General features: G+C 38.9%; 1 protein-coding gene across 1 annotated transcript in view; it reads right to left on the minus strand.

The window, feature by feature from the left end:
- The window catches only part of abr (ABR activator of RhoGEF and GTPase), a 262,246-nt gene extending 239,440 nt beyond the window's left edge, over window positions 1-22,806 (minus strand). Inside the window, exon 1 of the mRNA XM_062048178.1 lies at window positions 21,669-22,806. Within this exon, the coding sequence (XP_061904162.1) occupies window positions 21,669-22,383 (715 nt within the window). The 5' untranslated portion in view covers window positions 22,384-22,806. The remainder of the gene's footprint in view (window positions 1-21,668) is intronic.
- Between the last annotated feature and the right edge of the window lie 2,768 nt (window positions 22,807-25,574).

Below are 25,574 nucleotides of genomic sequence, written 5' to 3' on the forward strand. Positions count from 1 at the left end.
TTTTTGGCATACAAGAGATGTCCAAATGCTCAGTCACTTGCAACACTCAAGAGTACTCGTTGTTCCTCACAGCGCATTGCCAGACAGTGTGCAAACAACTATTGGCAGCAGCTCTGCGAAGATATCCAGATGAGTGCTGAATCTGGTAACATCCGTGGCATGTACAATGGTATAAAGAAAGCAGTAGGACCTGTTAGAAAACGGACTACTCCAATTAAATCTCGGATAGGGGAGAAGATTACCAATCGAGAAGAACAGATGGTCAGATGGGTGGAGCACTACTCAGAACTATACAGCCGTGAAACAACTGTCTCTGATGCTGCTCTAAATTATACGAAGGAGCTACCAATCATGAATGAACTTGACGAAGTGCCTACAATGGTAGAGCTTGAAAAAGCTATTGATTCACTTCCATCTGACAAAGCACCAGGTAACGATAACATTCCACCTGAAGCTATCAAGCAAGGGAAGCCTGACCTGCTTAAACCGCTGTACGAATTACTGTGTCTTTGCTGGGAGGAAGAAGTAGTACCTCAGGACATGCGTGATGCCACTATTGTGTCACTTTATAAGAATAAAGGGGACCGCAGTGACTGTAACAGCTATAGAGGAATTTCTCTCTTGAACATCGTTGGAAAGGTTTATGCACGCATAATCTTAAACAGGCTACAGATACTTGCAGATCGTATCTATCCTGAATCCCAATGTGGTTTCAGGGCTGGAAGATCGACGACCGACATGATATTTTCAGTCAGGCAGATTCAAGAGAAGAGTAGAGAACAGGGTCAACCTCTTTACATGATGTTCATAGATCTAACTAAAGCTTTCGATCTTGTCAGCATGAAGGGCCTGTTCAAGCTACTACAAAAGATTGGATGTCCTCCAAAACTATTCAGCATGTTGATCTCTTTCCATTCCAACATGAAGGGAACAGTCTTGTATGATGGATCCTGTTCGGACTCCTTCTCTATCAACAGTGGTGTTAAGCAGGGCTGCGTCTTAGCACCAACTCTTTTTGGAATATTCTTCTCTATACTCCTGTCCTACGCTTTTGACACATCCATTGAGGGTGTCTATCTACACACACGGTCTGACGGCAAATTGTTCTATCTGGCAAGATTACGTGCGAAAACCAAAAGGAGGTCAGTGTTAATCCGAGAGATGCTTTTTGCAGACGATGCTGCTCTTGTTACCAACACCAAAGAAGCCTTACAACGTCTAAGTGACTGTTTTGCGAATGCTTGTGAACAGTTTGGACTTATAGTTAGCCTGCAGAAAACCAATGTCAGTGTTCAAGGTGCTGCAAATCCTGCTATCAAGATGAATGGTGTCACTTTAGAAGTAGTAGATAATTTTATATACCTAGGCTCGACAATCAGCAATAAACTCTCGCTTGATGTTGAACTTGACAGGAGGCTTGGAAAGGCAAATACCATCATGGCTAAACTAGCAAAGCGAGTATGGGAAAACAACGCTCTTACTCAACATACAAAGATCCGTGTTTATCAGGCCTGCATTCTCAGCACTTTACTCTACGGAAGCGAGACCTGGACTACTTACATGAGACAAGAGCGTCGACTTAACGCTTTTCACATGCGGTGCATCAAACGTATCCTTGGTATTAGTTGGCAAGACCATATTCCACACAGTGTCATTCTTCAGCGGGCTATTATCCATAGCATGAACTCTCTTCTTAGCCAGCGCCGTCTTCGATGGCTGGGACATGTTCGGCGGATGGAGGACGGACGGCTTCCCAAGGACATTATGTATGGACAACTGGCTGCTGGTTCCAGACATGTTGGTCGTCCCTCCCTCCGGTTCAAGGACGCATGCAAGAGAGATCTAAAGGCGTGTAATATTCCCTGGGACAGCTGGGAGATACAGGCGGAGAACCGAAATGTCTGGCGTCAAGCGGTTAGACGGGGTATCGCAGAGGCTGATTTGAGGAGAGGCCAGCTCGCAGAGGAGAAGAGAGACAGGAGGAAACATACTGCAAATACCATCGCACAGCAGGAGCGGGATGAAGTCTCTACACATGTTTGCACTAAGTGCAACAGGGACTGTCACTCAAGAATTGGCTTGTACAGCCATGCTAGGCGTTGTCAACAAACATGAATGTACCGTATCAACAAAACATCAAGTTAAAATGTGAAAATTATAATTAGATATGTGCATTGTATAATTACAACACTCATTAAAACTGAAAAGATATTACTAATAATTGACTAAAATAGGATGACAAAACTATTTAAATAAAAAATAAAATAAACTATTAATAATAATTAAAGTACCATTACAAAATTAAAAAAATAAAATAAATTAAAAATAAATTAAACATAAATTAAATAAAAAATTAAACATCAAATCGAAATAAGTGTCTGACACAAGAGCGTAAATTAGCATGGTCATCTGTGACTAAGCTGCCAAAGATATATATATACACACATATATACACACACACACACACACACACACACACACACACACATATATATATATATATATATATATATATATATATATATATATATATATATATATATATATATATATATATATATATATATATATATATATATATATATATATATATATATATATATATATATATATATATATATATATGTATATATATATATATATATATGTATATATGTATATATATATATATATGTATATATATATATATATGTATATATATATATATATGTATATATATATATATATATATATATATATATATATATATATACACACATATATATATATGCACATATATATATATATATATATATATATATATATATATATATATATATATATATATACACATATATATATATACACATATATATATACACACATATATATATACACATATATATACACATATATACATACACATATGTACATACACATATATACATACACATATATACATACATACATACATACATACATACATACATACATACATACATATATATACTACCGTTCAAAAGTTTGGGGTCACCCAAACAATTTTGTGGAATAGCCTTCATTTCTAAGAACAAGAATAGACTGTCGAGTTTCAGATGAAAGTTCTCTTTTTCTGGCCATTTTGAGCGTTTAATTGACCCCACAAATGTGATGCTCCAGAAACTCAATCTGCTCAAAGGAAGGTCAGTTTTGTAGCTTCTGTAACGAGCTAAACTGTTTTCAGATGTGTGAACATGATTGCGCAAGGGTTTTCTAATCATCAATTAGCCTTCTGAGCCAATGAGCAAACACATTGTACCATTAGAACACTGGAGTGATAGTTGCTGGAAATGGGCCACTATACACCTATGTAGATATTGCACCAAAAACCAGACATTTGCAGCTAGAATAGTCATTTACCACATTAGCAATGTATAGAGTGTATTTCTTTAAAGTTAAGACTAGTTTAAAGTTATCTTCATTGAAAAGTACAGTGCTTTTGAAAAAATAAGGACATTTCAATGTGACCCCAAACTTTTGAACGGTAGTATATATATATATATATATATATATATATATATATATATATATATATATACATACACATACACAAATAGTATACTTTGATTCCAAAGAAAAAGTGATTGTTGAAGGACCGGTATTGACGTGTACACTCTGCTGTTTTTGCTTACATGTTACGTACATTGCGTAAGTTGTTTGCGTAAGTGAGTAGAAAAATAAAGCTCACGTAGATCCATGCTGATGTCCATGTTGCCTCTACTTAACAGCCATAAAAAGATTAGAACCCTCCCAAATATATTACACCATATTCATTCATACATGAATTGTATTACTATAATTTATTTTCACGTAAATAAACGCTAATTTTTTAAAGGTGTTTGCAGTAGTAGTAGCTTCCTTGTTCATTTACGGAACCCGACCAACTTCCTTTGCTTTCACTGTATTGAACTGCGCATGCAAGTGACGTCGAGGCCACATTGAGGCCTGTGCTGAAGATTGGAGTGTGATAAAGATGACATTTTACTTGCGCTCCAAACAGTCAGCCAGGAAAATACAGATTTTAAAAAAATCTGATTTGGACCACTTTGGCCTGCAGTGTAAACGGAGTCAATGTCATAGGCCCGCCGTGACCCTTTCAGCAATTTCATTGGAAGCTTGTGAACCAGTAAAAATCCATTATTTGTCACAGTATTGTATAAAGTGCAGGGTTTAAAAGCATGGGGAAAAAATACTTATGAAAATTATGTGTTATTATGTGTTTTCTTTTTTTTATGCTTAAATCCCAACAGTGGTTAATTAATTTTTATGCTTGTATAATCCATCTATCCATCCATTTTCTACCTCTGACCTGTTCAGTTCATAAAGGATCAAAGATGATACCAATTGAAACCTGCAATTGATTTTGACATTCATGTTTAGTCATAATGACATTTTTACGTTTTCCTTGATTCCTGACACTTTCATTTCTGTTGAAATATTACCAAAATCCCATGTTGTTGCAAACACACATTTTGTTGAAGTGAGATCTTTCATTGCACTGCAACAGTGGAATTTCCCCAATGTTGGATATACATAAAGTTTATCCTATCCTTTTCGCCCATGACAAATCACAGTTAATTATTATTCTGAGGGTACACAATACCATGCTATTAACAACTTTAGTGCTTCTAACATGGATGATGTCTGCATATTCAAGGCAACACTGTTGTGAATCATGGACCCTACAGTGAGTGTAGACTTATAGTTTATGGCATGCATGACGTGGCCCTTGTAAATCCACATTACATACAAAAGAAACCAGCAATGACCAAGACCTCTGGCATGAGCTCACTCTTGTTGCCGTTGGTGACCATGAGCCAGTCATCCACTGTTGCTACCACAGCCAAGTGGACACACCATAAAATGCTTGTGAGACTTTCCACAACTTCCCACACCCTACAATGTCTTTGAGAACAGTCAACACTTCACAATGATTAGCTGCCGGAGCACACAAAGCTTCAAAGTACTTGGGCAACATTAACAAAGTAGATAAAGCAGTTTACGGTGAGTTCTAATTACTCATATACAGTACATCATTTTAAGTGCTGCAGTAGTGGGAAAGAAAAAATGGCATCCTTTGTTGACGTTCTTTGTTAATTATATACAACAATGCATGGCAAAGCACAAACAAAGCATGAAGTCGAAGGAACTGTCTATAGACCTCCAAGACAGGATTGACTCAGGGCACAAATCTGAGAAGGGTACAGACAAATATCTGCTGCCTTGAAGGTCCCAATGAGCACAGTGGCCTCAATCATCCGTAAACGTAAGCAATTTGGAACCACCAGGACTCTTCCGAGAGCTGGCCGGCCATCTAAACTTGGTGATCGGGGTAGAAGGGCTCGAGTTAGGGAGGTGACCAAGAACCCGATGGTTACTCTGTCTAAGCTACAGCATCCCAGAAGGACAGCCATCTATGCAGCAATTCACCAATCAGGCACCTAAAAGACACCCAACCTAAGAAACACTTTTTGTGGTCTGATGAAAAAAAGATTGAATTCTTTGGCGTGAATGCCAGGCATCATGTTTGGAGAAAACAAGGCACTGCTCATCACTAGGCCAATACCATCCCAAAAGTGAAGCATGGCGGGGGAAGCATCATGCTGTGGGGATGCTTTTCAGTGGCAGGAACTGGAATGAAAACTAACACTTCCCATCCAACCTGATGGAGCTTGAGAGGTGCTGCAAAGAGGAATGGGTGAAACTGCCCAAAGATAGGTGTGCCAAGCTTATGGTATCGTATTCAAAAAGACTTGAGGCTGAGCAAATACTGTGACTACCTATGTACAAGTGATTTCTTAGTTTTCCATTTTTAATAAATTAGCAAAAAGCGTTTTCACGTTGTTATTATGGGGCATTGTGTGTAGAATTTTGAGGACAAAAATGTATTTATTCTATTTTGGAATAGGGCTGTAACATAATGTGGAAAAAATGAAGCGCTGTGAATACTTTTCGAAAGCACTGTACTATTTTATACCATACCATACCAACTTTATTTATAAAGCCCTTTAAAAACAACCACAGTTGAAGAACAAAGGGCTGTACACCACAAAGAAATAAAGGCAAAGGACAGACTAAAAAATAACATTTAAAACAGAAGTAAAATACACATTGAAAAAGCAAATACAAATTGCCCTAAGAACAATTTGTTAGATAAAAAGCAGTTAAAAAGTTAAAAACAGTTAAAAAAGTTAAAAACAGTTTAAAGTCTCATGCTGGGTTAAAAGCCAGTGAATGAAAATGGGAGGGAGATCCTTCCAGAGTTTGGGACCCGCAACAGAGAAGGCTCTGTCCCCTCTGAGCTTGCGCTTTGATTTGGGTACCTCCAGGATCAGCTGATCAGCTGACCTGAGGGACCGGGTGTGGGCATAGAGGTGGAGCAGCTCAGAGAGGTAAGGTGGGGCAAGACCACGTAAGGATTTAAAAACGAGTAAGATCATTTTAAAATGGACTCTAAAAGACACAGGCAGCCTTAGTCTTAGATATCTAACAGAGCTGCTGCGGTAATTTTGTTGTCTTCCTTGACTACATTGACAAAGGTTTTGTACATGCGCAAATCTTTTTTTCTAGTGGTTAACAAACCAAAACAAAAAGTAATGGTACTTTTGTCTGATAGAATCCAGGTGAATACTGCCATGCATTCATTTGAAGTTTACGTTTCACTGAACCGAAAGTCAGTGTCCACGTTTTTATACTATGTATAAACAGACAGTATTAATGTCGCTGTTGTTGTAAACAATACAACTGTTAACTAACATTTTTCACAGAAAGGACCCTTTTGTGTCTCAACCCAAGCGGTCAGCTGTTTATGTCGACATCAACTATATATAATAATTTGAAATCAAACCGTGGAGGCATTGCAGAGAGATTTATAAAACAATCTTGCCTGCCTTTCTACAGCCAACAAATTACCTGTTTGGAATTTGCACAATTGATGATGTCACAAATTGGGAAAATCATCAGCGGATTATCCATATATGCTATAAATGTACCCAGAGTGCCTTGCACGAGTCCGCCGTTGTAGTCCACGCTGTAGTCTCCCCCCCCCCCCTCCACACCCCTGATTGTAAATAATGTAAATAATTCAATGTGATTATCTTGTGTGATGACTGTATTATGATGATAGTATATATGATAGTATATATCTGTATCATGAATCAATTTAAGTGGACCCCGACTTAAACAAGTTGAAAAACTTATTCGGGTGTTACCATTTAGTGGTCAATTGTACGGAATATGTACTTCACTGTGCAACCTACTAATAAAAGCCTCAATCAATCAATCAATCAATCAATCAATCAAATAAGCTCCTGTTTTTTTCTATCCTCTTGTTGTGGGGCAGACTGGGTCGTGCATGCACATGCATTCTATGCTGTTGCCGTTTCTAAATCAAAGTAGCGTACAGTTGTAGATTCGCTATGAAAGTGCTAAAAACTACAACAAAGTGGGCGAGAGAAGACGCGGTCGAAGCGGAGGCACATTAATAAGACCACAAAACGGCACATCCTGAAGAGACAGTCAGAAAGTGGCACAAAAATGCTCTGTAAAACATAATCAATGCAACATTTTTACCAAATAACCACCATTACATGTTATGTTGACCACAAAGAAGTGTTTTAAATGTAGAAATTAATAACATGATATAACCCTTATAAGTGGGTACAACTGCACTTGAATGCAACTAGTAGATTTCCGTCAAAAAATTATGTTATTATTATTACCGTATTTTCCAGACTATAAAGCACACTTTAAATCCTTAATTTTCTCAAAACTCGACAGTGTGCTTTATAACTCTGCGCCTAATGTACGTATTCAAGCAATTTTATTTGGTACATGGTGTAATGTGTGACCAGTAAATGGCAGTCACACATAAGAGATACGTGCGGGCTGCAGGTTGACGCCTGTTCAATTGACATCATCGGATTATCCATGTATGGTTAAGGTTCAGCCAAAGTGCTTTGGGCGGGTCCACCATTGAAGTCTGACCATGTAGTCAATAAGCTCCTTCTTTTTCTCTATTTTCTTGTTGTGGGGCAGTCATTCTCCACAGTTGCCATTTACGAAATGAAGTAGCATACAGTTCTAACTCGGGCTGTCAAGTGATTAATTTTTTCAATCAAATTAAATCACATCCTATTATTTGCTTGGATAAACAAAATTTGCTTAAGGAAATACCCCGATATTTACATACAAATGCAATGTTGTAGTCAGAATGTCATGCAGCATTGTTTTTTAAATGTTTTACTGAACTGCAAGTCATTGGTTTACTCAAAACTTGGTGACAGCAAGTACAGTAAGAATTAGGTGCACATTTTGAAAGTCTTTGCAATAATATAGCAAACAAGGTAGAAGATGTACAGTATATTAATAGTAATAAAGACACCCATAAATAACTTTACATAATATACCATTTATACATCAGCATTTACTTTTCCTCAGTTTAACCAGTTGTTTAAACAAACAAGCGTATTTACCTTTTCAGACGAAAGAGCTGATCTCTTTTCCGTACAAACTACTTCTAGTTTGTATAACGGTCGTTGGCGACATGAACAACATCTTGCAGCACTTGGTCTTTACAGATGTTAAGTGGCTTACATGAGGTGGCGGTCCAATTCCAAAACACATTGTTTACCTGTGGTGAAGGCAGATAAACTCAACCAGCATAGTTTGTTGTCCTGTTTGCTGTCCATGTAGCATTCATGCAAGTGGCACAACCCTCACGTTAATGTTTTGCTTTAAGATGCTATTTTAAACTTGTAGTGTGCCGATGATATGAATGTTTGTTGCTGCAATACTAATTACCTCAGTTTTATCAAAAGTTCCGTCTGTGTTTGTTTTGAAGGGCGCAGAGCACACCGCTCTAACTATATCATCACACTAGCTTGGCGTTTGACGTGAACACTGCCTCTGCAATGCACGCCATCTTCTGGCGGTCAAAACAAACACTGTGATTAATCTTCAATCATTTACGATAACGCGTTTTTTCTCAATCACATGCGTTAATGTTGACAGCCCTAGTTCCAACTTCTGTCAGGAGACTCGCTGTGGAAACGCTAAAAATTACCGATACAACAAAGATGACGGGGAGAGGACACTGTCAAAGTGGAGCCACGCAAATAAAGCCGCCCACAAAACTGCGCATCCTGAAAAGACGGTCAGAAAGCGGCTTGAAGATGGTCTGTAAAACATACTATATGCAACAATATCACCAAAGAACCACCATTAAATGTTATGTAGACCACAAGGAAATGTTGTATATGTACCAAATATTATAGTATGACCCCTTTAAAGGGGAACTGCACTTTTTTTGGAATTTGGTTTATAGTTTACAATCCTCATGAGAAACAAGAAGACAAAAGGTTTTTTTTTGCATTTTAATTTGCAAAAATTGCCTCATTGTTGGTGGCTAATGTTGCGCGACCAGTCTTCCTCTCAGGGAATAAAACACACTGGTCAATCCCAAGTTCTATTGAATGGCATATACAGTATGTTGAGTAAAGAGAGCAACGCGGAGCAATGCAGCTAATGGGAGCAATCCATTCTGTGTCTAAATCACTTTAAAAATGCATCCAAAAACCGCCAACAATACTTAATTTACGTTCCATAACCTGTATGATAACCAAACTGTAGTGACATTATTATTGTAAGAGCGAACCTGTGGAACTTTTCTTCTAGCGTAGTAAGACATCGTCTTGGGACGGCATGCTAAAGCATTAGCCGTGAGCTAGCTACAGCAAGAGATAATCTAGATTTTGCGTCAGCAACTGGATCGATTTTGAGTTTGTAATACACAACACAATGCGATAGGACACCGATTTGTATTGACTGAAAAACTTTTTTTAAATCATATTATAGTGTCTGTAAAGAATTAGCCCACATTTCATGTTTTCTTTGTACACAGCAAGCTCGACAGTGTATGTAGTTGTAATAACAGACATGGTGTGCTGCGTGTATCATGACCAATATTACAGTGACTTAATTGATGGATAGTTTGTTCCAGCTGGCAGCGGAAGTTTTTTCAAGTAGTCTTTGGGTAAGCACGCCATATATGTCCGCATAGCTTGGCTCCAAGTTCCATATTTGCAGCTTTGAGTCATGCCAATTTGGCTTCCGTCTACTCTGAAGTTTCAGCTTTTCCTTGTGCTCGCTTCTAGAAGCAACAGTTCATCATATATTCAGGTTCAAAAATAAAATCCTCATTTGTCCAAAAATAGACGTCTTTGTTGTCTGTCACCAAGTCTGCCATTATTACAACGCATGTTTTTGGAAGTACAACACACATTTGTAGCCGGAAGTCGGAAGTGTGTTGCTATGGAAGCGGAAATAAATGCGCTGAGGAAATAAGTTCCGGTAATGCACACATTGACCAAAATACGGTAAATATTTAACATATTACATATTATTATGAATGTATCTGTTACTACATTATATATATACTTGCAGTGTGTATATAAAATGTTAATGGAGAGTTTTAAAGTTGTTTTAGAGGGCTTTGAAGGCTAAAACGGTGACTCCCATTAGCCACATTTTGCAAGCGTTAACCATCTTTAGGATCCTAAAAAAATATATATATATGTACTTGTCTCTCATGATTGTGAACTATAGGCAAAACTCCAAAAAAAGTGCAGCTTCCCTTTAATAAACCTTATAATCTGGTGCGCCTTTTATATGAAAATAGACCTGAATAGACCCGCTCATCAGCAGTGTGCCTTATAATGCGGCGCGCCCTATGGTTCGAAAATATGGTATGTCTGCTATGCTATCTGTTACTCATGTTTAACGTTTTAACAATATCTATGTGGACAAAACCCCATTTTCCAGGTCCAAAAATATGGTATGTCTGCTATGCTATCTGTTACTCATGTTTAACGTTTTAACAATATCTATGTGGACAAAACCCCATTTTCCAGCATCAGTACCAGTTAATGCGCTAGGCTTTGACCAGCTAACAACCCTTGTATTAGTGTATATAGCAGACCTTTTCAGTGATCCTCCCCACAAAGAGGGGCCTTCACTACTTCCACAAAACTTCACCGGGGTAAATGTTGTGGCCTTTTGCTTACCCCAGATCGATGTAGTATATCTGTGCACAAAATAAAAATCCAATAATTTGGCTTTTTCAAATTGAAGTTAGCTTTGCGGGGTTAAAATGAAATGTGTTTTTCTAGGGCTGGATGTGAGTCTTTGAAGTACACAACCAGTAGAACAATTTATGCAATAATAATCTATAAGTCAAATTGTGATTTTATTATCTTACGAGGAACACAAATGTGTGACCAAAAAACATTCAGTCTGCTCCCAAAGGTCTTCCTTTAATCTATTCACATGCTTATCATCAGCACTTTACTCATGAGACAAACACAATCAGAGGAAGTAAATGTTGGGCTTAAGCAACTGTTGACTCTGTCTAGGGCTGGGGACAAAAAAATGGATTAAGCAAAAAATGTATGTATTTAGTTAAAGCAAAACCTGTATGCCAAAAGTATTTTTTAATCATTGAATAATAACTATTCTTTAAAAAGGGACCTACGGTCATTCTAATGTACATTTAAAACACTTTCTTGGGGTCTAGATACTGTTTTAGATATGCCTTGGTGTAAATTGTGCTTGCATTTTGCACAACAGTCACAGTTTTACCTACTTTTTGAGTATGTCTGCAAACGGTTTGTTGTTATGAGCATTCCTCTTAGATGCAAATGAACCCCTCCATACCCCGCCGCCTCATCAGCAGACCCGCTCATCAGCAGTGTGCCTTATAATGCGGCGCGCCCTATGGTTCGAAAATATGGTATGTCTGCTATGCTATCTGTTACTCATGTTTAACGTTTTAACAATATCTATGTGGACAAAACCCCATTTTCCAGCGTCAGTACCAGTTAATGCGCTAGGCTTTGACCAGCTAACAACCCTTGTATTAGTGTATATAGCAGACCTTTTCAGTGATCCTCCCCACAGAGAGGGGCCTTCACTACTTCCACAAAACTTCACCGGGGTAAATGTTGTGGCCTTTTGCTTACCCCAGATCGATGTAGTATATCTGTGCACAAAATAAAAATCCAATAATTTGGCTTTTTCAAATTGAAGTTAGCTTTGCGGGGTTAAAATGAAATGTGTTTTTCTAGGGCTGGATGTGAGTCTTTGAAGTACACAACCAGTAGAACAATTTATGCAATAATAAACTATAAGTCAAATTGTGATTTTATTATCTTACGAGGAACACAAATGTGTGACCAAAAAACATTCAGTCTGCTCCCAAAGGGCTTCCTTTAATCTATTCACATGCTTATCATCAGCACTTTACTCATGAGACAAACACAATCAGAGGAAGTAAATGTTGGGCTTAAGCAACTGTTGACTCTGTCTAGGGCTGGGGACAAAAAAATGGATTAAGCAAAAAATGTACGTATTTAGTTAAAGCAAAACCTGTATGCCAAAAGTATTTTTTAATCATTGAATAATAACTATTCTTTAAAAAGGGACCTACGGTCATTCTAATGTACATTTAAAACACTTTCTTGTGGTCTAGATACTGTTTTAGATATGCCTTGGTGTAAATTGTGCTTGCATTTTGCACAACAGTCACAGTTTTACCTACTTTTTGAGTATGTCTGCAAACGGTTTGTTGTTATGAGCATTCCTCTTAGATGCAAATGAACCCCTCCATACCCCGCCGCCTCATCTTATCGGCCTTGCTTTTCTACCCCATCAGCCACAGCAAACTTTTTACAAAAGTATTAAAATTTCTCTTTTGAAAATGTGCACTGTTGAAATACAGACATATGCGTTTGACCCAGAATCCCATCCGGAAGTGAAAGCTAGACGAAAGGAAGTTTCTCAAAAACAGATGTTACTTCAACAAGTTTCAGAATGGAAAGTAGCAGTAGCTCTTATTTTTTTTACTTGCTCATTGGGATGTAACATTACACTGTAATAATGATAACAGTGCTAAAACTCCCAAGGGTTAGCACTACCTTTTAAATCAAAATGATGAAAAAACCTTGATGGATAACTGAACTTATATAAACTCACTGACTGGCGCCAGTTCACTATCTTAAATGCTAACATGAAAACATGACACATGAATGTCTTTCCCCATTAAGAAACAACATATCCCAATCTAATCTTGTTTAAACACATTGCTGTCTGAACAACCAAGTTATTCACGTGCGCACAATGAACCTAAGCGCTGTGCTCTCTGGGTGATCTGGTGAACTGGGTGATCAATATGTGCTCAGAGGAATACAAAACAGAAGTGTTTTTACAATGCTTTCAAGGACCGCTGAACACAGTAGGACGCACAACTCCCGCCAGAATACTGTTAACCAGTAAAGCGTAAGAAACACAAAAGATTCTAACAGTGCGTCTATTTGTTTAAGATTTCATTTTGAATCTAAAGATTTCAGTGTGTGTTTAAGTAATTTTTCAGCACTTTCAACAATACCACGATAACAATGGTAACCGGTATAATTTTGGTCACAATAACTGTGAGATAAAATTTTCATATCATCAAAATCCAAACTGCAAAACTCACTAGGCAATCAGTCTTAACCCCTAATGCAGGGCTATTTAACTAGCGGCATGGTGGCCAAATCTGGCCAGGGAATGACACCATACCGGCCATCCAAGTTTATTTAAAAACTTGGGAGACAAATTATCCATCCATCCATTTCTACCGCTTATTCCCTTCGGGGTCGCGGGGGCCGGTGGAGCCTATCTCAGCTACAATCGGGCGGTAGGCGGGGTACACCCTGGACAAGTCGCCACCTCATCGCAGGGCCAACACAGATAGACAGACAACATTATATTGCAGTAAATTCAGAAAACACTAGAGTGTTCCTTTTGTAAAAAGGAACTTGGACCACACATTGGAAGATCCTGCATTGACATTTTAACCTTGCTGGCAGACAAAGAACACTGGATTCCAAACTTGTGGTTTATAACAGAGGCGTTCCTCAAGGTACCCCTTAAAACGCTCTCCTTTTTGGACAATTTTTTTTTTCATAATATGGGAATAAGCAGTAGAAAATGGATGGATGGGTGGATGATTAATGTAACTAAGGTGTTGTTGTAGTGTGTTTACTTCCGATGCAATGGTAGTCATTTGTTCTTGAGGTTCCATTTTCCATTTCCTCTCTTTTTCACCATTTGGGCGATTTAACTGGTTCAAAGAAGAGGAAAAAAAGTTGTGGGATGCTCTCATTTTTGTAGCAAATTCTTAAAAACACTTAAGTGCTGTCATAGAGATGATCTTTGACTAGCTTTTTTGCAGGGCCTTGAAACTAGCAGAGCGCACTTGTAAAAGATGGAGGCTCAAGCCGGCTGCAGTAAACCACGCTACGATCCACATTGCACATGTAATAACATATTAAATTACTAACTGGTCCATTGCCAGATACAGTAGGCAGTCATCCAGTTAAAAAGTTGTTTTTACAAAAATCATTACCGGTATTTATTTTGTTGGTGGACAGTGATGCTGTTGTCTTACAAGGCTAAGCTACCTACACAAAAAAATCAACCGAACATTGCTAATGTATCATTCACGCAATTCTAATCTATAATTACTTAAGTTTCATTGTCTCTTTAATTGCCATAAATAGTAGTCATCGAGGCCGCCATCAAAAATAGTTTTGTTTTTTTCAGAAAATTCCTCTTTTTGTGATCTTTGCACACACTTGAAGTGACTTATTCACATACTAAGAAGGTACATTGCCACAAATAATAAAAATTAAAAGTAAGGCACATTTTTACTTCAGATGAGGCTGAAAGTTAGTCTAGTAACTTGCGTTGGTTAAAGCAAACAAACAACAGAGCATTTTCCTTCATTGGGTTTCATCGTCGACATGATGTTGTAGCACAGCCGATTTTACATCAATTTAAATTGGCTCAGTCACGCAAGGAGGTTTTGGTAAACGTCTACCATACCACAAAATTCCAAACGAACCGCTTAGGGGAAGTGGGAAGTAAGGCAAGATTAGGGATGATGTTCGAAACCGGTTCTCCCGGTTGTTCGATAAGAAAAGAACCGATTCCATGGACTCGAATCCCTTTTTGAGAACCGGTACCCGTTATCGAGGCCACTATAGTAAAGAAAAAGAGTTGGTTCTTTATTCGAATCCCTGGGAACGAATCCCGTCCCACAAGATACGCCCCGTGGGACATCACAAGAAATGACGTCACGTAGCTCAGTCATTAGGCGCAGATAGGGAAAGCAGGAAAAACAATGGACCGGAAAAAGCGCTCCAAGGCATGGCTTCATTTCACAAAAAAATACAACGAGGAAACGGCAATATGCAATTATTGCCAGGCTTCGCTCTCGTGTAAGGGGGGGGGAAGCACAACAAGCATGTTGAAACATGTTCAGGCTGCGCATAACCTGAAAGTTCGAGAACCGTGTCGTGTCTTCGACACGCGGAGAAGCAGCGACAGAGACAACGAAGAACGCCCCTCTTCTTCTGCCAGCTGCCCCAGTCCCAGCTACAGTGGCGGTGACGCCGGTGAGTAACTAACGATAACTGTTGCCGATTAATTTCCATATCTGCTCACTTGTAGTAATGTTACCTCTTATGTCAACTAGGACTGCAGTAATGTTAGCTAGACTAACGTTACCAAAGCATAGTCAGTGGCTAACGGTAACGTTAGCCTTTTTGTATGTGTCTGATAACGTTAACGGTATCTTGTAGCCTACACCACTACAGAGTTTGCAAGTCTGTCTAATAAACTAGTGCTTTCTTTATTTCTTTAGCTTATTTGGAACATGAACACACTTACAGTATACTACATCACAGTTTCATATCATTTCACTTTACAGGAGTAGGAAGAAGTAAAGCTTATTTAATCCTACCCCTTTCCTACTTCATAGCGTTTACAAATATATACCGTAATTTCCGGACTATAAGCCGCTACTTTTCCCCCTCGTTCTGGTCCCTGCGGCTTATACAAGGGTGCGGCTTATTTACGGCCTGTTCTTCTCCGACACCGACGAAGAGGATTTCGGTGGTTTTAGTACGCAGGAGGAAGACGATGACACAATGATTAAAGACTGACTTTTCATAGGCTGGTTATTTTGATAACGTACAGGCGAGCACTTTGTATTACTTTGCACCGTTGTATTATTTGTGCTCTGCACGAATGCTGTTCGCCATGTCAAAGATGTGAAAGTTTGATTGAATGATTGAAAGATTTATAGTTAATAAATGGGACGCTTTGCGTTCCCAAACAGTCATCTCTGTCCCGACAATCCCCTCCGTGGTAGCAGGAACCCCTATATACTACGGTAATTACACATCAAAACCCTGCGGCTTATAGTCGGGTGCGGCTTATATATGGAGCAATCTGTATTTTCCCCTAAATTTAGCTGGTGCGGCTTATAGTCAGGTGCGGCTTATAGTCCGGAAATGACGGTACATCATTTACTGACCTTTTTATAGTAAAATATCTGTGAATTAGTATATACTGTACAACAGTTTTGTAATATGTAATTAATTAATTCAGTCATTATTAATATACTGAGATGAAGAATATCTTATTTTCAATAAGGTTGAAAGTATTTCTCATGATTCTTCTTCTTTGTACTTTGTAAGCACTATTCATTTAAACAACCTCTTAAACTAGATCATATCAGTACAATGTTTAACTTCTTTACTTAATCCATTCCATCATTTAATTCCACATACAGATATGCTAAAGGTTCTAAGTGTTGTACGTGCATACAAATGTTTTAAATTACATTTTCCTCTAAGGTTATATTTCTCCTCTTCAATTGAGAAGAATTGTTGTACATTCTTTGGTAGCAGGTTATAGTTTGCTTTGTACATCATTTTAGCGGTTTGCAATTTGACCAAGTCATCGAACTTTAATATTTTTGACTCAATAAATAAAGTGTTTGTATGTTCTCTATATCCAACATTATGTAACAGTCTAATTGATCTTTTTTGTAACACGGTTAACGAATGTAGCGCACATTTGTAGTTTTTTCCCCACATTTCTGCACAATAACTCAGATATGGTAATACTAGCGAGCAGTAGAGAATGTGAAGTGATTTTTGGCCCAGGACGTATTTTGCTTTATTCATTATTGAAATGAAGATGTGAATTAAGATCATGTTAACGTTATCCACTTATCCTTTTTCAGATGATCACAGCCAGAGTCCACCTGCTGTGAAGAAGAAGAGGACTCCCTGCTTGGATGACCTGTTTCCAGCGGAGGACGATAGCGAACTGCAGCCCATGAAACAGAGGAGCATCCCAGACAGAGTAGACCAGGAAATACAAGTGTACAGAGGCCTTCCTCGCACCAACATGCAGGCCAACACTGCCATTTGGTGGTTTGGTAAGAGAGACACTCTGCCCCTCCTATATGATCTTGCTCAAACATATCTGTGTGTCCAAGATAGTTCCACACCAAGTGAACGTGTTTTTTCGACCGCTGGTGACAAGATTAGCGAAGAGAGGGTCAGACTTGATCCAGAAAAAGCAGACATGCTAATTTTTTTGAAGAAGAATTGTTGATTGATGACTGTTGCGTTCTTAGTGTCATAGTGTGTGTAGTTAGTATGTTCCAATAGCTGTAGTTAGTATGTTCCAATAGCTGTAGTTAGTATGTTCCAATAGCTGTAGTTAGTATGTACCAATAGCTGTAGTTAGTATGTTCCAATAGCTGTAGTTAGTATGTTCCAATAGCTGTAGAAGTGCACTTTTTGGAGAGCTGTATTATTTTCAGTTTTGTGCCCAAGGGACTGATTTTATTTAACACTATATTATTATTTATACACCTATAGTGTTCACAGAGACAGGTTGTTTTTGTGTTACTGTATATATTTGTTTTTCTGAAAAATCCCACTTAATATACTTTGGGTAACAACAGTCAATATTTATTTATTTTATTTTATTTTTTTAGGGGGGAAACAGTCAATATTTATTTATTTATTAGATTTAAATCCATCCATCCATCCATTTTCTACCGCTTATTCCCTTCGGGGTCGCGGGGGGAGCTGGAGCCTATCTCAGCTACAATCGGGCGGAAGGCGGGGTACACCCTGGACAAGTCGCCACCTCATCACAAGGCTAGATTTAAATGTTTTCTTATATAATAAAAGTCTTTTGTTAAAACAAATATTGTGTGTTTTTTTCCATATACAACAACCTATCTGGATTTGACAAGAGAATCGATAAGGAATCGGTTCGATAAGAGGATTCGATAATGGGCTCAAACTCGATAATTTCTTATCAAACATCATCCCTAGGCAAGATTGTTTAGTAAATATCTCTGCAATGCCTTCACGGTTTGATTTCAAATGTTCAGAACTTATGCAGATCTAAAATACACATAAGCAGGTACCATCAGGTAAAAAAAGTTGGTTTTGCATAATAGGACCCCTTTAATCACCTCACATCATTTAATGTGGCCCACCATATCATTCAATGTGGACCGCCACACCATTTAATGTGGTCCATCACATCATTTAATGTGGTCCATCACATCATTTAATGTGGTCCGTCACATCATTTAATATGGCTCGCCATGTCATTCAATGTGGACCGCCACCCCATTTAACGAGATCCGTCACATCATTTAATGTGGACCGCCATTTTATTTCGTGTGGTCCACGACATCATTTAGTGTGGTCCACCACGTCATTCAATGTGGTCCGTCATATAATTCAATGTCGTCCATCACATGATTTAATGTGGACTGCCACCTCATTTATTGTGGTCCGCCGTCTCATTTATTGTGGTCCGCCACTTAATTTATTGTGGTCCGCCACTTCATTCAATGTGGACCGCCACACCATTCAATGTGGACCGCCACACCATTCAACATAAGCAGGTACCATCAGGTAAAAAAAGTTGGTTTTGCATAACAGGACCCCTTTAATCACCTCACATAATTTAATGTGGCCCGCCATATCATTCAATGTGGTGCATCACATCATTTAATGTGGTCCATCACATCATTTAATGTGGTACGTCACCATTCAACATAAGCAGGTACCATCAGGTAAAAAAAAGTTGGTTCTGCATAATATGACCCCTTTAATCACCTCACATAATTTAAAGTGGCCCGCCATATCATTCAATGTGGTCCGTCACATCATTTAACGTGGTCCGTCACATCATTTAACGTGGTCCGTCACATCATTTAACGTGGTCCGTCACATCATTTAACGTGGTCCGTCACATCATTTAACGTGGTCCGTCACATCATTTGATGGGGTCCGTCACATCATTTAATGGGGTCCGTCACATCATTTAATGGGGTCCGTCACAACATTTAATGTGGCTCGCCATGTCATTCAATGTGGACCGCCACACCGTTTAACGTGGTCCGTCACATCATTTAATGTGGACTGCCATTTTCTTTAATGTGGTCCACGACATCATTAAATGTGGTCCGCCATGTCATTGCGGTCCATCACATGATTTAATGTGGACTGCCACATCATTTTTTGTGGTCCACCACATAATTTAAAGTGGTCAGTCACATCATTTAATGTGGCCCATGTCATTCAATGTGGTCTGCCACATCATTTAATGTGCCCAGCTAAATAATTTTTTGTAGTCCGCCACATCATTCAATGTCATATAATTTAATGTGGTCCATCACATGATTTAATTTGGACTGCCACCTCATTTAATGTGGTCCGCCACATCATTCAATGTGGTCCGTCATATAATTTAAAGGCCTACTGAAATGAAATTTTCTTATTTAAACGGGGATAGCAGGTCCATTCTATGTGTCATACTTGATCATTTCGCGATATTGCCATATTTTTGCTGAAAGGATTTAGTAGAGAACATTGACGATAAAGTTCGCAACTTTTGGTCGCTGATAAAAAAGCCTTGCCTGTACCGGAAGTAGCGTGACATCACAGGTTGTGGCGCGCCTCACATCTGCACATTGTTTACAATCATGGCCAGCAGCAGCGAGAGCGATTCGGACCGAGAAAGTGACGATTACCCCATTAATTTGAGCGAGGATGAAAGATTTGTGGATGAGGAAAGTGAGAGTGAAGGATTAGAGGGCAGTGGAAGCGATTCAGATAGGGAAGATGCTGTGAGAGGCGGGTGGGACCTGATATTCAGCTGGGAATGACTAAAACAGTAAATAAACACAAGACATATATATACTCTATTAGCCACAACACAACCAGGCTTATATTTAATATGCCACAAATTAATCCGCATAACAAACACCTCCCCCCTCCCGTCCATATAACCCACCAATACAACTCAAACACCCGCACAACACACTCAATCCCACAGCCCAAAGTACCGTTCACCTCCGTAAAGTTCATACAGCACATATATTTCCCCAAAGTTACGTACGTGACATGCACATAGCGGCACGCACGTACGGGCAAGCGATCAAATGTTTGGAAGCCAAAGCTGCATACTCACGGTAGCGCGTCTGTTATCCAACTCAAAGTCCTCCTGGTTGTGTTGCTGTAGCCAGCCGCTAATACACCGATCCCACCTACAGCTTTCTTCTTTGCTGTCTTCATTGTTCATTAAACAAATTGCAAAAGATTCACCAACACAGATGTCCAGAATACTGTGGAATTTTGCGATGAAAACAGACGACTTAATAGCTGGCCACAATGGTGTCCCAATATGTCCGCACAATCCGTGACGTCACGTGCAAATGTCATCATACCGAGAAGTTTTCAGCAGAATATTTCGCGGGAAATTTAAAATTGCACTTTACTAATCTAACCCGGCCGTATTGGCATGTGTTGCAATGTTAAGATTTCATCATTGATATATAAACTATCAGACTGCGTGGTCGGTAGTAGTGGTTTCAGTAGGCCTTTAATGTGGTCCATCACATCATTTAATATGGCTCGCCATGTCATTCAATGTGGACCGCCACACCATTTAACGTGGTCCGTCACATCATTTAATGTAAACTGCCATTTTCTTTGATGTGGTCCACGACATCATTTAATGTGGTCCATCACATCATTTCATGTGGCCCGCCATGTCATTCAATGTGGCCCGCCACACCATTTAACGTGGTCCACCATCTCATTTATTGTGGTCCGTCACATCAATTATTGTGGACTGCCACTTCATTCAATGTGGTCCGCCACGTCATTTAAAGTGGCCAGTCACATCATTTAAAGTCGTCAGTCACATCATTTAATGTGGCCCATGTCATTCAACATGGTCTGCCACATCATTTAAGGTGCCCAGCCAAATCATTTTTTGTAGTCCGCCTTGTCAATGAATGTGGCCCTGTGAGGGCCGCGATAATTGCGATGTGGCCCTCAATAAAAACGAGGTTGATTGGCAACACTAAATTGGCCCTAGTGTGTGAATGTGAGTGTGAATGTTGTCTGTCTATCTGTGTTGGCCCTGCGATGAGGTGGCGACTTGTCCAGGGTGTACCCCGCCTTCCGCCCGATTGTAGCTGAGATAGGCTCCAGCGCCCCCCGCGACCCCGAAGGGAATAAGCGGTAGAAAATGGATGGATGGATGGACAATCCCGGTCTACTGTAAGGATGCTGGTTTAACGGAATGTACAGTAAGAAGAATAATAGTGAAGGGAAACCATTTAGCCTAATATCCCAAGGAGTGAAAACAAGTTTCCCTTGACCTAAGGTGAGACACTGTGACGTCATCATTGAATGTAATTGCAGTGTTGGAAGTACCTGCAGAGGAAGAGTCTTCATGCTCAGAGCTGAGGTAGCCATCACTTCTCCTGTCAGGAGTGCTGCAGCCAGAACCCTGTCCAATCTGCAGCAAAGGCGGGGACATCCGACTGTCATCCCCGGAGTCAAAGTCTCTGCTCTGGCGGAAAGGCCGTCGGATGACCGGGTGAGGGATGCTGGGCGTCCGTTGGTTGTCTTTGCCGGCGGCCTTTGGGGCCAATAAATTATTCCGAACAAAATTCTCATTCATCTCCAAATCCTCATATTCCCGGTCGCTGTGTTCGTCGTGACTTCTCGGTGTGAGAATGCTGGGCTTCCGCGGGGGTATCGGGATGGGCACGGGCTTACCCACCTTGCCGCTGAACCTGCTCCGCTCTCGGCCGGACGAACTGGTCGCGCCTGCCGCCGTCAAGTGTCCGATGTCGTACACATCTTGCGGCGTCCTCGCGGTGGGAGGCTTGAACGTGGCGTGGGTGTTGACGTCTTTGCCGGGACAACTTTGCGGCTCGGGTGTCTTCTGTCGCGTCACGGTGGTCTGCAGGTAAATCACCTTGAATTTCTCCTCCGCCAGAGCCTTCTGGAGCCTCTTCAGGTTGGCTTTGGACGCCTCCAGCTCCGATTCGATGTCCTCCACGGAATTTAAGTCCATTTCAGGGACTTCACAGTCGGGGAATTCGTTCCTCCAGTGTTTGGCGAATTCCTCCTGCTCCCACATTGTGTTGTTTTTCAAACAACTCCGACTGTGTACGCGCCTCGTCCTCGCCGGAAATGTTCACCTCTTTTTCAGTGTTAATTTGGTAGAATTGACCACTCGGTAAACATCTCCTGTCTTCATCCGCAGGCGTGTGTACGGAAATGCACTTTTTATATCACCGCTCGCAAACTTTCGACACTTCCTGTATCAGCCGTGTTGCCTTCAGGAGCTTAGTGAACACGCGTGTATTGTACCGTCGCCGTGTTTTAAAACAGCATTAAAATCTACGAGCAGGTCTTTACAAACAGCAACATTGCCCTCGAAATGAATTAAAAATTCTCGATATACCTCCCTAAAAAGTGCTTGCTGTCAAATGGATAAGTGAGTGAAAATAGTAAAAAAACAAACAATTAATAGTCATGAGGGAAATTTTCCACCGGATAAAGTGCGATACATCAGACACATATGTCAATATTTCCAATCGAAGAGTAAATAAAGACTAGTATGTGTGTACTAGTATACTAAAATATAGTCATAAAATCTAATTATTTGCATTTATTCATTCCAATGAAAAAAAATATCCCAGCAGACCCTGAAAGCAACTACTTGAATCTTGGATGTCTTTTTTCAGCTTTGATTCAAACAGCCACTAAATTGGAGACCAGAAGTGACGTAATACTGTTTTTGTTTCTATAAGACAAAAGTGTCCAAACTTTAACTTAACAGATTAAAGGATTTTAAAAAAAATACATATATTTGTGTGGAAAGGGTAAAAAAAAATTATATCAAATGTTTTCCAGGCCGAGGACCCCAAAACTGACGGAGAGATGGATTAGACTTAGACTTAGACAAACTTTAATGATCCACAAGGGAAATTGTTCTACACAGTAGCTCACTTACAAAGGATGGAAAGGGTAAGGATGGAAAGGATAATGCAGGTATAAAGTAGACAAAAAATGTACCAGAGTAGCAATATAAAATATAACATATATGTAATATTTACGTATTATATATACAGTATATTATATATACTGATATATTATTACGTTATATTATATTTGTATACAATATATAACAATAACCATGTACAATATTACAGTATATGCAACAGCTGCAGCATAAGCTAGAGAGTAAATCCAGCAGAAAATATACATTATAAACAAAGAGAGGTAGCTAACATAGAAGGTGTCAGGTAATATAATAGACAGACAGATATCATCTATTGCTGTATGGCCAGTGATTATACAGCTGGATGGATTGCAGCGACCCTCGACTTATTTGTCCTGTATAAAATAGATGTTCAAATTTGACTGGTCCTAAAGGTACCTCGTTATTGTGTAAGACTCAATTATTCAAATAATATTGTTTAATGCCGCTTATTGATTGATTGATTGAAACTTTTATTAGTAGATTGTACAGTGAAGTACATATTCCGTACAATTGACCACTAAATGGTAAAACCCCAATAAGTTTTTCAACTTGTTTAAGTCGGGGTCCACGTTAATCGATTCATGGTACAAATATATACTATCATCATAATACAGTCATCACACAAGTTAATCATCAGAGTATATACATTGAAATATTTACATTGTTTACAATCCGTGGAGGGGGTTGGGGCTTATAGATAGCTGGCAAATAGCACGCTAATCGCTATCTAACATTTAGTACACTAATCACGAGCTGCTAACTGCCGCGCTAATCACTGGTTGACACTTAGTGTGTTAAACAATAGATAACAAATGGTGCGCCAATTGCTAGCTGACAACTGACGCGCTAATCGCTAGCTGACAACTGGTGTGTTTATTGCCAGCTGGCAGCTTGCGACGCTAATGGTATCTGGCAAATGGTGCGCTAATTGGTAGCAGGTAACCACAGCGCCAATCGCTAGCTATCTTAAATGCTCACATCGATGAAATTATAGAATGATCTATTCATGATTTTATTTTAAACTTGCAAGGTACAGTGAGTACGGTGTCCACTGCTATTTCTAAACTACACTAAAGTGTGTCAATGTGTATTCAACGACATTTACATTTGTGGAGAAAAGGTCTGGGGAATCTTATAAAAATATTTGAAATAAAGTTCAAGCAACCAAAAATTTCAAGACCCCCCCTGTTGAAGACCTTTGATTTAAGTAAAGTCGTGTTTATTGCTGTTAATTGGTTCCATATTGGACCATGGTTAAATTAATTTCCTTGAAGTAAGAATTATAAAACTAATATTTTCATAGCTCAAACACAGAAAACAGTTTTTGTAACATTATGAGAGCCGTTTTGGCACGACGTAACATCTCTCTTTGTTTATAATGTATAGATCTACTCTTTATTTTATGCTGCCCTTTTTTTGTTGTTGCTACAGCTATTACATATACTTTAGTATTGTACATGGTAATTGTTATATATTGTATATATTATATAAACATATAATATAATATTATATATCAGTATATATTTTATACTGTGTATATATAATAGGTAAATATTACCTATATGTTATATTTTATATTGCTACTACGGTACATTTTTAGTCTACTTTATACCTGCATTATCCTTTCCATCGTTACACTTTCTATCCTTTGTAACTGAGCTACTGTGTGGAAAAATTTCCCTTGTGGATCAATAAAGTTTGTCTTAGTCTAAGTCCAAGTCTAAGTTAGTCACCTTTACACTATTTTCATCCAATGTAGTAAAGCTGCCCGACGCTAAGCCAATCAATGGTGATGATACTAAAACAGCGCTCCCAGATTGGTTTGGGGTAATGGCCAATACTACTGTACTATTGATATTTTTTGTTCATTTAACCATTTTTTTTTGTTAAAAATGCTGATCTTAAACCAAAAATATACAGAGTATGCTTTGAAAAATGTAATCCAAAAGAGATCTACAATAGAGTGAAGTTTCAAAGCATGATATGGCGAGGCAAAATGTTGTACTTAAAAACAAAGCTTTGTGTTATTATTATTGCTTCAATGTCATTAACACTTCAGTTCTTCCTCTTCTTCCATTGTTCTAATTTGTTGTATTTTCTCACTTTTAGCATTTTTTTTTAACATGTTTAAGTTATTTCTATGCTTATAATTTAACTTGACATAAATCACTCTATGATGTAAAAAGGATTGTCACAATAAAAGTGAGTATAGTAAAAAAAAATTAAAAAAAAGAAGAACTTAAAATTATTTTCTGTTAATGAGTGCATGTTAGGAACCCCTC

The sequence above is a fragment of the Entelurus aequoreus genome, linkage group LG05, assembly GCF_033978785.1.
Source record: "Entelurus aequoreus isolate RoL-2023_Sb linkage group LG05, RoL_Eaeq_v1.1, whole genome shotgun sequence".
NCBI classification, from domain to species: Eukaryota; Metazoa; Chordata; class Actinopteri; order Syngnathiformes; family Syngnathidae; genus Entelurus; species Entelurus aequoreus.